Below are 15,203 nucleotides of genomic sequence, written 5' to 3' on the forward strand. Positions count from 1 at the left end.
AAGAAAAATTTATTTTTTTTCCCCCACTAACAGTAATAGGAAGAAATAGACCCCGCAATTTATTTTTAAACTTGTCATAAATCTGATAATACTGTATTTATTGTTGCACACTACTGTCTGGGCACATGGCAGGGCTCAGAGTGGAAGGAATGACATTTCGGCTATGGGAATGCAGATTTTGCTGGAATAATTTGCCAATACCATTTGCAGATCAACTACAAGAACTACAGAACTGCAGAAAGCCCGATAAAGTGACTCCATTTCCCTAATGGAATTCATAGGAGTAGTGACTATTTTGACACCGCAGGCACTTTCTGGAAAACTGCACATAATTGATGCTGCAGAGTAAAAATTGTAAATATGCCATTTTAGTGCCCGATACATAGTGCCCAGCTCGTGTTTATAGAGACATGCACACCATAAATGTTTAAGTCGGTTCTCAGTACAGCAATGCCAAAAATATGGACACTAGCAGTGTTTGGGCATATGGCAAGGCTCAGAAGCGAGGGGGACATTTTGTCTTAGGAGCAAGGTATTTGCTAGATTGGTTGTTGCTTTTCAAAATCATTGAGCAAACGCTCTAGTTTACCATTGATAGATGATGGACCTGAGTAGGGGCTTGTTTATGGAGGATGAGTAGAAATTTTTTTTCTATCATTTTGACCCACAGATTTTTTGGTGGCTTCTTATTCCAATATTAGGGAGGTCGTTTGTGCCAAATAGTCGAATTTCATGGTCTACTGGTTCGTGTTCTGAGGTCTGTTAGATTGTGAACTGTTTTTGTCTTGGTAAACCAATTTTTCTACATAAAATATCCATATAAATTGCAATATATCTAGAAATTTAAAAATATAATTAAGCATACTAAATTAAATAATTGTTTTTTTTTCTTGGCAGATGACTGTACCTGGAGATCAGAGGGACATCAGACATCTTCAGTTCTTAAATCAGATGACCTTGATATCACAAAAGATATAACTGAAGTGAATGCCATTACTCCAGATATTTCATCATCCCTTCACAGCAAAGATCTATCATCTGATCCTTTTAAACAAGACTTATCTCCTAATGCTTCAAAAACTATTCAGAAAAATAAAAGCCACAAAAGAGGCGTTAAAAATCCAATTGCTCTTACAAAAAAGAAGCCATTTTTAACTTCAAAGAATGAAAAATGTTTTTCTCGTGAAAGTTTTCTTGTTAAACATCAAAAAATTCACACAGAAGTGAAAAGATTTTCTTGTTCAGAGTGTTTGAAATGTTTTAACCGGAAATCACAGTTTGTTATACACCAGAGATCTCACACAGGGGAGAGACCTTTTTTATGTTTAGACTGTGGGAAATGTTTTGTAAGGAAGACAAATCTTACTGCACACCAGAAAATTCACACAGGAGAGAAGCCCTTTTCATGTTCAGAATGTGGGAAATGTTTTGGTCATAAATCATCTTTAGTTGGCCATCAGAGAACTCACACAGGGGAGAAACCTTTTTCATGCTCAGAATGTGGGCAAGGTGCTCAAAAGAAATCAGATCTTATTATTCACCAGAGAATTCACACAGGAGAGAAGCCCTATTCATGCTCCGAATGTGGGAAATGTTTTGCACTAAAAGCAAGTCTTGTTAGACACCAGAAAACTCACACAGTGGAGAAACCTTTTTCATGCTCAGAATGTGGGAAATGTGTTAAAAAAAAATCAGAACTTATTATTCACCAGAGAGTTCACACAGGAGAGAAGCCATACTCATGCTCAGAATGTGGGATACGTTTTACACGAAGAGACAGTCTTCTTAAACACCAGAAAACTCACACAGAGGAGAAACCCTTTTCATGTTCAGAATGTGGGAAATGTTGTAATAGCAGATCACATTTAGTAATCCATCAGAGATCTCACACAGGGGAGAAACCTTTTTCATGTTCAGAATGTGGGAAATCTTTTTCAAGTAAATACTATATTGCTGCACATCAGAGAACTCACACAGGAGATAAGCCATTTTCATGTGAAACATGTGGGAAATGCTTTATTCAGAAATCAAGTCTTATGACACACCAGAAGACTCACACAGGGGAGAATTTTTTTTCATGTTCAGAATGTGGGAAATCTTTTTCAAGTAAATCATATCTTGCTGCACATCAGAGAACTCACACAGGAGAGAAGCCATTTTCATGTTCAGAATGTGGGAAAAGCTTTATTCTGAAATCAGTTCTTTTGATACATCAAAAAATTCACACAGGGGAGAAGCCATTTTCATGTGCAACATGTGGGAAATGCTTTATTCAGAAATCACATCTTGTGGCACATGAGGGTACTCACATAGGGTAGAGAAACCTTTTTAATGTTCAGAATGTGGGAAATGTTTTGCAGCTCAAACAATTCTTGTTAAACATTAGAAACATCACACAAGAGAGAATCCCACATTTTGAATATGGAACACTTTAACCAGAAATCATAGTTATTCACCAGAGAAATCACACAAGGATTATTGATCAAAATGCAGGAAATGATGGACAAATAAGTCAAGTTTTATTAAACACCAAAGGAATCACACATGGGAGAAGCCATTTTCATATTCTGAATGCGGTAATTTTTTTATTCGCTAGTGGCATCTTGAACATCATAAATCTCACACGGGGAGAAGGCATAATCACACCTAAAAGGTAAATGGTTGACTTAACAGTCAGATTTTATTGACCATCAAAAAACTAAAACTTGGAAAAACAATATATTGTGACAAACAGCACAAGAAAGCACATAACACAGTCATAGTAATGACAAATAAGCGAGAAAGGGATTGTAATTTAAAACTCAGATGCAGTTACTAATAGATATGTTACCTAAAAAGCAAATCAAATGCAATATTCCATCTGCACTGAATAGTTCAGTTATATATTTATATATTCACTATGTGGGAATATTGCAAATTCCCTCCGCAAGAAATTACCCTACATTTCTTCCTCCCTCTTTTTCTTAACTCCCAATCTCAATTATCTGTCTTTCATTACAGTTCCTTATAATCCACAATCTGCGTGTGTGAACAACGTCTTTATCTTTTCTATGTTACAGTAATGAACATGTTCATATTGTATATTGCTATTTACATCTATATTCCATTCCTTCTTGGTAGGAACATCTTGTGGGATCTATTTTTTAAGTCACTTTCCTTGTTAAGTTTGTAACTGATTCCCTTCTCTATCCCCCAATACACATATTATTGGGACTAAGCGGACTTTGATTTTAAAAACTTATTCCCTTGTCTCAATAACCTGACACCCACAAATTTACATTTTGTAGCATAACAATTACATATAGTACATGTCCACCAACATCTGACATTTCAGAAACTCTGGGTCCTTTATGTTAGCCCATCTTTGTCAATACCTCAAGTGTTAAATTGCCAAATTATTTGCTTTTAGAAAGTAGAGATACTTGTCTGAGTATTCCAGACAACTGCTCTTTCATTGGTGTTGCTACTTTCTCCCATTTACTTTTTGCTGAGGCAGAAGTCGGCCAATCATGTTTTCTCATTATGGCATTATAAAGCCTGGATACAATTCTCGTATTACTGCTATTTCTCACTAACAAAGTTATAACTGTTTATTTTTCTGAAAATATGTCCCTTTTTCTCTCTGTAAGGCTTGACATAATTTCACCCTTAACCAGTGAACATTTTCTAGATTGAATAAGAACTCTAACTCCTCTATCGTCCTTATCCTTCTTTTCTCTAACAGCTTAGAAGATAGCCTCTTTTTTTCTGTTTGTTATGTTGAAGCTCTTCTGAATGAACCCTGGACACAAAAAGGATACACAAAAGGATGTGAACAACAAAGAAAGGATTTACAAAAGATGAAAAATTAAATCCTTTATAGTCAGCCAGCTGCTACCATAAGCCGGTTGTCCTCACTCTGGACCCCTTGTTGGCAAGGACAAAACGGAAAAAAAAAATAGGAGAGCCAGCAGTCAAAACAAGAGTCAACTATTGGTTTTCAATCTGATCTGCATACCCATAGTCCATTCCTGCTTTGTCGGCTGGCGCTCCTGTTTTTTGTTTCAGTTTTGTGATTTTCCAACAACTGTGATATTATATATATACCTTTTGCAATCTAAAGTTCAAATTCTCTCAATTTTAAGATATGCTCTAAAAATTACAAACAGGATCATGGGGTGCATTAAAAGAGGTCTGGATACACATGATGAGAGCATTACACTGCCTCTGTACAAATTCGTGGTTAGACCGCACCTGGATTACTGTGTACAGTTTTGGGCACCGGTGCTCAGGAAGGATATGGAACTAGCGTGATTACAAAGAAGGGCAACAAAATCAATAAAGTGGATGGGGGAACTACAATATCCAGAGAGATTAGCAAAATTAGGATTATGTAGTCTAGAAAAAAGATGACTGAGGGGCGATCTAATAACTATGTATAAGTATATAAGGGTACAATGCAAATAGCTCTCCGAGGATCTGTTTATACCAAGGAAAGTGACGGTCACAAGGGGGCATTCTTTGTGTTTGGAGGAGAGAAGGTTTTTCCACCAACATAGAAGAGGATTCTTTACTGCTAGGGCAGTGAGAATCTGGAATTCCTTGTTTGAGGAGGTGGTGATTGTGAACTCAGTTGAGGGGTTCAAGAGAGGCCTGGATGTCTTCCTGGAACGTAACAATATTATATCTTACAGTTATTAGGTTCTTTAGAAGGACTTAGATCTGGGGATTTATTCTGAGGTAATATAGGCTGAACTGGATGGACAAACGTCTTTTTTTTGGACTTGCTAGCTATGTTACCATGTTACAAGGCATGGAATTTGATGAGTCGCCCATTTCATCCAAACCTGATTCATACGTTTCCAGTTATGAAGCCGTGAAAAGACAAATACATTCAGAATTCCCAATCCTCCCTTTTTATTTCTAGACTTTTAGAAATAGTGTCCTCAACCTCAGCTCTCTGCTTCTCAAAACAAGGTCCTTCAACATATTTTCTGATTTTTTTTTTTCAGTTTTCAAATTGTCCTATAGTAATGACTTTTGTTAATCATGATTTGTACAAGAGTTCAACTGCATACGTGTAAATGTTATCAATTTATGTGCAAGAAACAATAAAAGTCTGACCTCACTTTTTTCCACGTGTCCACAGTAAATTTTATTTACAACTAGCTGAAGAGCCCGGCGCTGCCCGGGCATAGTAACTAACTGTGGTTAGTTATAGCAAATTATAATTATCCTCCATCCCATAGTCCCGTGCCCATATACCCATCATACATATAAATGATCCCATAGGCCCGTGCCCATATACCCATCATACATATCCTCCATCCCATAGTCGAGTGCCCATATACCCATCACACATCCTCCATCCCATAGTCCCATGCTCATATACCCATCATACATATTCGCCATCCCATAGTCGAGTGCCCACATACCCATCACACATCCTTCATCTCATGGTCCCATACCCATCATACATATCCGCCATCCCATAGTCCCGTTCCCATATACCCGTCATACATATCCTCCATCACATAGTCGAGTGCCCATATACCCATCACACATCCTCCATCCCATAGTCCCATGCTCATATACCCATCATACATATTCGCCATCCCATAGTCGAGTGCCCACATACCCATCACACATCCTTCATCTCATGGTCCCATGCCCATATACCCATCATACATATCCGCCATCCCATAGTCCCGTGCCCATATACCCGTCATACATATCCTCCATCACATAGTCCAGTGCCCATATACCCATCACACATCCTCCATCCCATAGTCAACCATTATGACATCATAATGAGCGGCGGGGCTTGCAACCTATGATGACATCAGCGTCACCATGGCAACCATTATGACATCATAATGAGGGGCGGGCCTTGATACACACACTTTTCCCCCATTATGTAGATAGGGGCAAAATTGTTTGGTGAATTGGAACGCGCGGGGTTAAAATTTCACGTCACAACATAGCTTAGGATGCTCTCGGGGTCCAGACGTGTGACTGCCAAATTTTGTGGCTGTAGCTTTGACGGTGCGGATGCCAATCCCGAACATACACACACACATACACACACATACATACATGCATACACACACTTGAGCTTTATATATTAAATGGTAGTGTATATTTTAGGACACAAAAATGAACTGTAACTTTTTCAGGGGCCCGGATTTTCCAATTCATACCTATAAGTACTGAAGGGGTCAATTTGACCCCATACAAAAATGTAGTAGTAGGCAAGTCACGTAATATTACAGAGTACAGAAAATCACAGTGCTTCTCCCTAGTTGTAGGGTGTAATTGTAACTTTGCATATCAGGGATGATTCAGCATTTTGTTTTGCTAAACTTGTCTGAACATGTTTGATCCATGTCTCTTGTAGCGATTTCTGTCTGCACTTCAGTAGCAAACATTACAGTTGAAGCTAAAACTCTTCATGTTTGTACAGTGTCGTTTTATTACTTCTGCGATCTTACAAGTCCCTTTTTGCGACGTATATTTGAAGCATGAGTAAGCAGAGGGGTCTGACAAGTGATGAAATTCTGAAATGTCTTCAGAATTTATCTGAAAATGAGTCAGAAGAAGTGGCCCATCAGCCGCAATGTCTGAACCACAAATAAGGACAAGAAATCCGCAAGCGTCGAAAATGTGGAGTTGGAAGATGCAACGAAAACAAAACAACTAAAACTTGCGCAAGCTGTAACAAACCAGTTTGTGGAAAATGCACTGGGAAAGTGGAAGAAAGTACTGTTTGTGTTAACTGTTGGACACCACATACTATGACCATGTAAAAGGAAAATGCATGCTGTACTTGATCTTAACACTGTTCCTACTAAGTTAAAATAAATGTTCTTTAATTTGTTGGCAACAAAAAAGTTATTTTTACTCCAGAGTCAGTGCTTTTGAATGGGGGTCAAAATGACCCCTAATGGTAGTAATTGTTAGAAATCTGGTTTCTGACATGTCAATGCAGAAACCTAGATTCTCACATGCTGCAGTCTCTTGCCCATCTGCTACTACAGAGGGGATTGCAGAGGAGATTGTCTTACAGCAACTTTCTCCACAGGCTAAGTCCTTTATTCCATCTACTGGGCATGCTCACGGGACTCCCATTGGACTTCGGGAGTCAGGTGCTCAGATCCTGCTCCGGATCCTATTGGCTCTTCCTGGACTCCTGGAGATTTCCATAAGGTCCCGTTCGCTATAAAAAGTGCGCATGGCTGTTCCGCCATGCGCTAGTATAGTCATACTTGCTGCTGTATGTTTGTTGATGGATGCATGTTCTGGTGAATGACTCATTTGAAACCCCCATTACTTTGATACTACGAATGTGTTTGAGTTTAGTGCCAGTATCAGCGCCAGCACGCCATTGCATCTTTGCACAGCAGCTTAGCGTCTGACATCGCGTCTGCATTTTAGAGGTGTCTCTGCGGCTCCACCTACGCCGCGCTGCATCAGCAGCTTACATTTGCGTTTGCAGTTGCAACGCCATATACTCAGATGTTCACGGTAGGTCTCCTTGGAGCTTGTGTCATCTTCAGTTGCTCTGGTGACCAATTACCGCGTCTGAGTTGCTGTGCACCTGTGATCCTAACAGGCTCAGCGCATTTATTCTTTTTCTTTTGTGTCTGCAATCCTGTGACCTTAACAGTGATTGCTTAAGTGCACCTGGGTGACGTTATACCCCGTGCACACTACTGCCTACAGCTCTGCCACCACCTAGCAGCGGTCTTTTCCATCTGCCGCACGGTGGACCCCGAGTGGCGAACGCACCTTAGTTATATTTTTATTTGGTGCGTTCCGCTGTTCCTAACATTATACTAGTGCCAGGGTCTGGCTAGTGATGGCAGAACAGCAGCAACTTCTGCAGTGCATTAAGCAGCTCAGCGACCGAGTGGCCGCTCTTGAGAAGTCTCTGCTGCATATGCTACTGATGCTGCTGTACAGGCTTTAACTGATGCGGTAGCGCGTATGTCTGTGCCCACCCTTGTGCCGACAGTTACCCGCCTCCCGTTGCCCGATAAGTTTTCTGGGGATGGCGCCTCCTGTAGGGGTTTTATCAGCCAGTGCTCAATCCATCTGGAGCTGCTGGCTGCGCAATTCCCTACGGAACGGGCCAAGGTGGCATTTATTATATCCCTACTGTCGGGCAAGGCCTTGGAATGGGCTATGCATTATTGGAGCGTGGTGATCCTGATATTCGGACTGCAGCTCACCTGCTAATGGCCATCAAGCAGGTTTTCCTTGGTCCACGGGTCATGCACGACACCTCTCTACAGCTACTCGCACTCACTCAGGGATCCCTCTCGGTGAGCCAGTATGCCGTACGTTTTTGGACACTGGCGTCCGAGTTGGAGTGGTCTGATAGGGCCCTCATCCCTGTCTTTTGGAGATGGTTAGCGGAGCACGTCAAGGACGCTCTCTCTACCAGAGAGATTCCTACTAGCTTGGAAGAGTTGATTTCCATCTCCTCGCGTATTGACCTTCGTTTTTCGGAGCACGGCTTGGAGCGTGCTCACTCTAAACGGAGAGGTACTCCAGCTCCCAAATTTTTTGAGCCTCTTGAGCCACCTGAGCCAGAGGTTCTACCCCCAGAGCCCATGGATGTGTCTCGTGCCTATTCTAATACACGGTCGGATCAGGAGATCGTTTGCGGCTGTCACCGTATACATGCTGCTTCTCAGGAAGATAGTGCCCCGCAATGGTCGGATTCCGAGCCGGTCGACGAGACCTTTGTTCCTCCTCACCTGAGGCCTAAAATCCTCGCGTGGGCACACGCGTCCAATACGCATAACCATCGTGGCTATATGCAAACCATGAAGTTGTTGGCTGGAGCGTATTGGTGGCCTCACAGGGCTCGGGATGTTAAGAGGTTCATTCAGGCATGTACCTCATGTGCGCGGCAGAGCCTCTCTAGGCGGAGTGGGGCGACGACAGTCAATACACGGCGATGTTCCACTGCAACTCCCGCTCCTGCCATCTCCCAAATTTCCCTTCTGAAACCTGGTGACCTTGCCTCTGCTGGTGCCTTCCATGTGTCCCGGGTTACCATGCCACCTACCAGGACACCAAGCTCGTCTATGGGCGAGTTTGAACCCTATGCCACCGTTGGGCACAGGGTGATGGATCAGAAGGCTCAGGGAGGAGGGGGCCCTAGGAGGGGGGGTAATGTTAGGAATCTGGTTTCTGACACGTCTATGCAGAAACCTAGATTCTCACATGCTGCAGTCTCTTGCCCATCTGCTACTGCAGAGGGAATTGCAGAGGAGATTGTCTTACAGCAACTTTCTCCACAGGCTAAGTCCTTTATTCCATCTACTGGGCATGCTCACGGGACGTGCTCCCATTGGACTTCGGGAGTCAGGTGCTCAGGTCCTGCTCCGGACCCTATTGGCTCTTCCTGGACTCCTGGAGATTTCTGGAAGGTCCCGTTCGCTATAAAAAGTGTGCATGGCTGTTCCGCCATGCGCTAGTATAGTCATACTTGCTGCTGTATGTTTGTTGATGGATGCATGTTCTGGTGAATGACTCATTTGAAACCCCCATTCCTTTGATACTACGAATGTGTGTGTGTTTGAGTTTAGTGCCAGTATCAGCGCCAGCGCGCCATTGCATCTTTGCACAGCAGCTTAGCGTCTGACATCGTGCCTGCATTTTAGCGGTGTCTCTACGGCTCCACCTACGCCGTGCTGCAGCAGCAGCTTACATTTGCTTTTGCAGTTGCAACGCCATATACACAAATGTTCATGGTAGGCCTCCTCGGAGCTTGTGTCATTATCTTCAGTTGCTCCGGTGACCAATTATCGCATCTGAGTCGCTGTGCACCTGTGATCCTAACAGGGTCAGCGCGTTTATTCTTTTTCTTTTGTGTCTGCAATCCTGTGACCTTAACAGTGATTGCTTAAGTGCACCTGGGTGACGTTATACCCCGTGCACACTACCGCCTACAGCTCTGCCACACCTAGCAGCGGTCTTTTCCATCTGCCGCATGGTGGACCCTGAGTGGCGAACGCACCTTAGTTATACTTTTATTTGGTGCGTTCCGCCACTCCTAACAGTTATAGGTATTATGAAACATGCGGTAGTTCTAGTGCTAGGTATACAGACTAGACAGACAGACAGACTGGACAGACAGACTAGACAGACTATGCACATACAAAAGTAATTCACCGCACTCAACAACTAAGTACTTTGCAATCAATTTGTGAATTTATTCAAAATGTCCAATCCAATAAAAATGTGCCAACACCAGAGTTTATACAAAATACCCAACGTTTCGATCTTCCCGGATCTTATTCATGAGGTACACTACAATAAAAGAAATCAATAAATACATATAAATATAAACACAATATGAATCGACAGTTGACAATATGAACTTTAGGCATTTTGGAAAGGATAACAGATCCCCTTACAGTGGTCCCAGGTGCTCTATTGAGGTTACTTATACTAGCTAACATATACTTCTACCTATAGTACCTGGGACCTCCTTAAGGCAATCTGTTATCCTTTCCAAAGTGCCTAAAGTTCATTATTACATATACTAAGGTAAAAAATTTAAATGGGTTGACCGGGCTTTTCACATAATCTCAGTGCATATCTGGGCTGCAGAATGCTGACAATAAGAAATTTACCTTCTGTGGCTAGTCTGTACGGTTTCCAAGATATCATCTCTTGCTTCTATGAAAAATGTCCAGGGGGGGTGTGTTCTGGCATTGAAATGAGAACTGGTCGTTTCCTCACTAGTTTCACTTTCCATAGATCACTGTTCAGCGTGTGTCTGGGGGAGGAGCAGCTGGGTGGTCTGCTCTCTGCAGTGAGGCTGCTAGAGGGGGAAGATTTGTTAAGGGCCTGTCACACTAAGAGATATCGCTAGCAATATCGCTATAACTAGTGACGTTATAGCGATATTGCTAGCGATATCGCTGTGTCTGATACTTACCTACGACCGGCTCCCCCGCTGGTTATTGCTGATCGCGCGAGAACGTTCAGGACTGTTTCTCGTCGTCAGCTTCCTGCGGCGCTTCCTGTGGAGAGACGAGCGACGAGCGTGGACGCGGGCGGGAGGACGCAGGATCGCCTAGTGTGACAGGTAAGTAGCGATCCCCGTCCCCAGCGATGTCGCTAGTGAGATCTGCCTGTATGGCAGCTCACTAGCGACCACTTAGCGATGTACCAGAGATCCTGACAGCGTCATATCGCTGGTCGGGATCGCTGGTACATCGCTAAGTGTGACAGTACCTTTACTGTGTGAGGAGGGATAGGCTTGTTCATATGGACGGGGTGGGCCTGTTGCTATGGAGGGTGGGGTTGTTGCTATAGAGGGCAGGTTTTTAGTAGAGTAGGAGGAAGCGACCAGTTCTCATTTCAATAATAATAAATTTTATTTCTATAGCGCTGACACATTCCGCAGCACTTGACATTTCAGAGGGGACTTGTACAGACAAAATACATTACAGCATAACAATAATCACATAGATCATAACAGATACCAAGAGGAATGAGGGCCCTGCTCGCAAGCTTACAATCTATGAGGAAAAAAGGGGAGACACGAAAGGTGGGTGGTAACAGTTGCCCTGATTGTATGGACCAGCCATAATGTTGAGTGTGTAACAGTACAGACACAGAGGGCTAATGGATGCATAAAGCATGTGGGAACATGATGCGGGGAACCTGGTTATGGTAAAACTTTTGGCTGTGCCACACAGGGATAGATTAGGTTAATGTGTTGAGGCGGTAGGCCAGTCTAAATAAATGCGTTTTCAGGGCTTTTCAATACCAGAACACACACCCCCTGGACAATTATCTTAGAAGCAAGAGATCATACGACGAGCAGCCCACCGCTGTTCGCCAATACGTGACGAACGGGGGTCCCACTGCCACCAAAACGTGACGGGCAGCGGACCCTGTGTCACCACTATGTCACAATCCCACCACTGACACGGGTGTATCAGCGGACGGAGGGACGCGACAAACTGCCAGTACACGGCTATCACAGGGACAGTGGGGGCTTATCTTAGTTATCCCACCACTGGCACCATGTGACCAAAAATATCCAGCAAGCTAATCTCGCTCTAACAATTTGCCGCAGGGGGGTTTATTTTGGATGCCCCACCACTGCTATAACCTTCTACGAACTGCGGGGATTTATGGATATCCCACTTTCTCAGTTCCACTTTGGAACTCACAGCTCTCTGGTGCCCCCACTTACCTTCAGGTCAGTCAGGGAACTGCACCTAGGATAATTGATCGCCGGACAGGCTGCTTGGTGTGAACGGCAATTAGGCTACCGCAGTAGGGGAATTATCAATGCTGTGGCCGCAGCCCCTCATTCAGCAATATAAGACCCTTCTGTACTGCCAGCTAGCTGCAATAACCATACACAAGGTGCTGCCACCAGCCACGTTTATTTAATTCACAGAGAGAATTAAGAGGGTCCGTGGCAAACCCCTTGAATTAGTAGCGATTATCTAAAAGAGACATATAGTTTGATTCTTAGAGCATGGAGACAGACTAAATATTAAATCATTTATTCCCCGAAAGAGGGCAGTGATTATACAGATAAAAAGTTGCTATAAAGTTGAGACATTAATTATGTACAGTTACAAACATAAAATAAAAGATGGATGAACATAGAAAGTAACACTCACGGTTGTTCATGACTCTTTAGGCAAAACCATTCGGCTGTGTGGGGGATGGGACAACCAAACGTCCCAAGACATCTGCATGTGTCTCTCTGGAACCATGATTTGAGCTGTTCTGATCTCCCTGTATGGGAGGGGTACCTTATAGCCCAGGGTGTGCGACATCACTGAAAGGGGCAGTCTGGAGAGGGTCTGCCCCCTACTCTTGGATTTAGAATCAAACTACAAAACTTATGATAATCATAACTTAGCGAGGGAAGCCCGCACAAACACATATAGGGCATCATTGGTTGTAATTTACAGAATGGAATCCGAAAACACCAAGAATGCACGAGATATGACCGTCCATTTGGGAGCAAACCATATCTCAGGTTCTGGTGATCCGAGGACTTCGCAAAAGGTATTGTAGCGAAGCTGGGACCGGTCAGATCACAAACATATGATTGTTATATCCATGCTAGGTATGGTTTTTGCAATATGACTTGTTTTTATCATCCCCAGCCTTAACATCTCACCGATCTCTTGGCGCATGACCTGTTGCACCGCCTCAGAGATCCGATAAGATGTTTGCCGTAATGGGGCGTGATTCCCGGTGTCCACCTCATGAACCGCTAACTCCATCCTCCCAGGTCGGTTGGTGAACACAGCCCAAAAGGGTTCCAGGGTTTCCACCAACTCCGACCGCTGGGATACGGTTAGCAAACCACTTGTCTCCATGTCCTCAATGGACCCATCGGCCTTGGCCTGGGCCAGCATGTCCAGGAGGGGATCTTCCTCCCCATCCTCGGGCAGGTTGCAGACCGGTAGGATGCAAGCTTCACGTTCATAGTACGCCTTCAGCATATTGACGTGAAAGGCCTGGCGCCTACCCCGAGCATGGTCAAGCGTGACCACGTAGGTTTCTTCTGTTTTGCATGTTTTGCATATTTCCCATAAGGGATGGGGGCAGTGCTCTAGAATCACTGCGTTGAGAAACACGTGATGGAGTCTCCGCAGTGTTGGATGTTGATCTCCATGAGTTCATTCATCCTCATCTTCACAGTCTTTTACTAGGCATTGCTCCTACCAGCCAGTTTCCTACTCCACACTGATAAGGGGCAATACCCCGAAACAGCTGTCTGTGGATGGATACCATGTTTTGGCATAGGTGGTTTCCTTCATTGGAGACTGCCCTTCCCGTGGTTGTTCCTTCCCGGGGAAAGACCTGGCTGGTCATTGCTTGCGTTGAGAAACATGTGATGGTGTCTCCGCGGCTTCTGTTTTGCATGTTTTGCATATTTCCCATAAGGGATGGGGGCAGTGCTCTAGAATCACTGCGTTGAGAAACACGTGATGGTGTCTCCACAGTGTTGGATGTTGATCTCCATGAGTTCATTCATCCTCATCTTCACAGTCTTTTACTAGGCATTGCTCCTACCAGCCAGTTTCCTACTCCACACTGATGAGGGGCAATACCCCGAAACAGCTGTCTGTGGATGGATACCATGTTTTGGCATAGGTGGTTTCCTTCATTGGAGACTGCCCTTCCCGTGGTTGTTCCTTCCCGGGGAAAGACCTGGCTGGTCATTGCTTGCGTTGAGAAACATGTGATGGTGTCTCCGCGGCTTCTGTTTTGCATGTTTTGCATATTTCCCATAAGGGATGGGGGCAGTGCTCTAGAATCACTGCGTTGAGAAACACGTGATGGTGTCTCCGCAGTGTTGGATGTTGATCTCCATGAGTTCATTCATCCTCATCTTCACAGTCTTTTACTAGGCATTGCTCCTACCAGCCAGTTTCCTACTCCACACTGATGAGGGGCAATACCCCAAAACAGCTGTCTGTGGATGGATACCATGTTTTGGCATAGGTGGTTTCCTTCATTGGAGACTGCCCTTCCCGTGGTTGTTCCTTCCCGGGGAAAGACCTGGCTGGTCATTGCTTGCATTGAGAAACATGTGATGGTGTCTCCGCAGCTTCTGTTTTGCATGTTTTGCATATTTCCCATAAGGGATGGGGGCAGTTCTCTAGAATCACTGCGTTGAGAAACACGTGATGGTGTCTCCGCAGTGTTGGATGTTGATCTCCATGAGTTCATTCATCCTCATCTTCACAGTCTTTTACTAGGCATTGCTCCTACCAGCCAGTTTCCTACTCCACACTGATGAGGGGCAATACCCCGAAACAGCTGTCTGTGGATGGATACCATGTTTTGGCATAGGTGGTTTCCTTCATTGGAGACTGCCCTTCCCGTGGTTGTTCCTTCCCGGGGAAAGACCTGGCTGGTCATTGCTTGCGTTGAGAAACATGTGATGGTGTCTCCGCGGCTTCTGTTTTGCATGTTTTGCATATTTCCCATAAGGGATGGTGGCAGTGCTCTAGAATCACTGCGTTGAGAAACACGTGATGGTGTCTCCGCAGTGTTGGATGTTGATCTCCATGAGTTCATTCATCCTCATCTTCACAGTCTTTTACTAGGCATTGCTCCTACCAGCCAGTTTCCTACTCCACGCTGATGAGGGGCAATACCCCAAAACAGCTGTCTGTGGATGGATACCATGTTTTGGCATAGGTGGTTTCCTTCAT

The 15,203-nt window shown here is 44.1% G+C and overlaps 1 protein-coding gene across 1 annotated transcript in view; it reads left to right on the plus strand.

Annotated features, from left to right (window-relative positions):
* The window catches only part of LOC141053012 (uncharacterized), an 81,651-nt gene extending 75,222 nt beyond the window's left edge, over positions 1-6,429 (plus strand). Inside the window, exon 7 of the mRNA XM_073550341.1 lies at positions 898-6,429. Within this exon, the coding sequence (XP_073406442.1) occupies positions 898-2,318 (1,421 nt within the window). The 3' untranslated portion in view covers positions 2,319-6,429. The remainder of the gene's footprint in view (positions 1-897) is intronic.
* Positions 6,430-15,203: the final 8,774 nt, after the last annotated feature.

This window comes from Dendrobates tinctorius, unplaced genomic scaffold (genome assembly GCF_039654945.1).
Source record: "Dendrobates tinctorius isolate UK_male_01 unplaced genomic scaffold, ASM3965494v1 ptg000164l, whole genome shotgun sequence".
Lineage (NCBI taxonomy): Eukaryota > Metazoa > Chordata > Amphibia > Anura > Dendrobatidae > Dendrobates > Dendrobates tinctorius.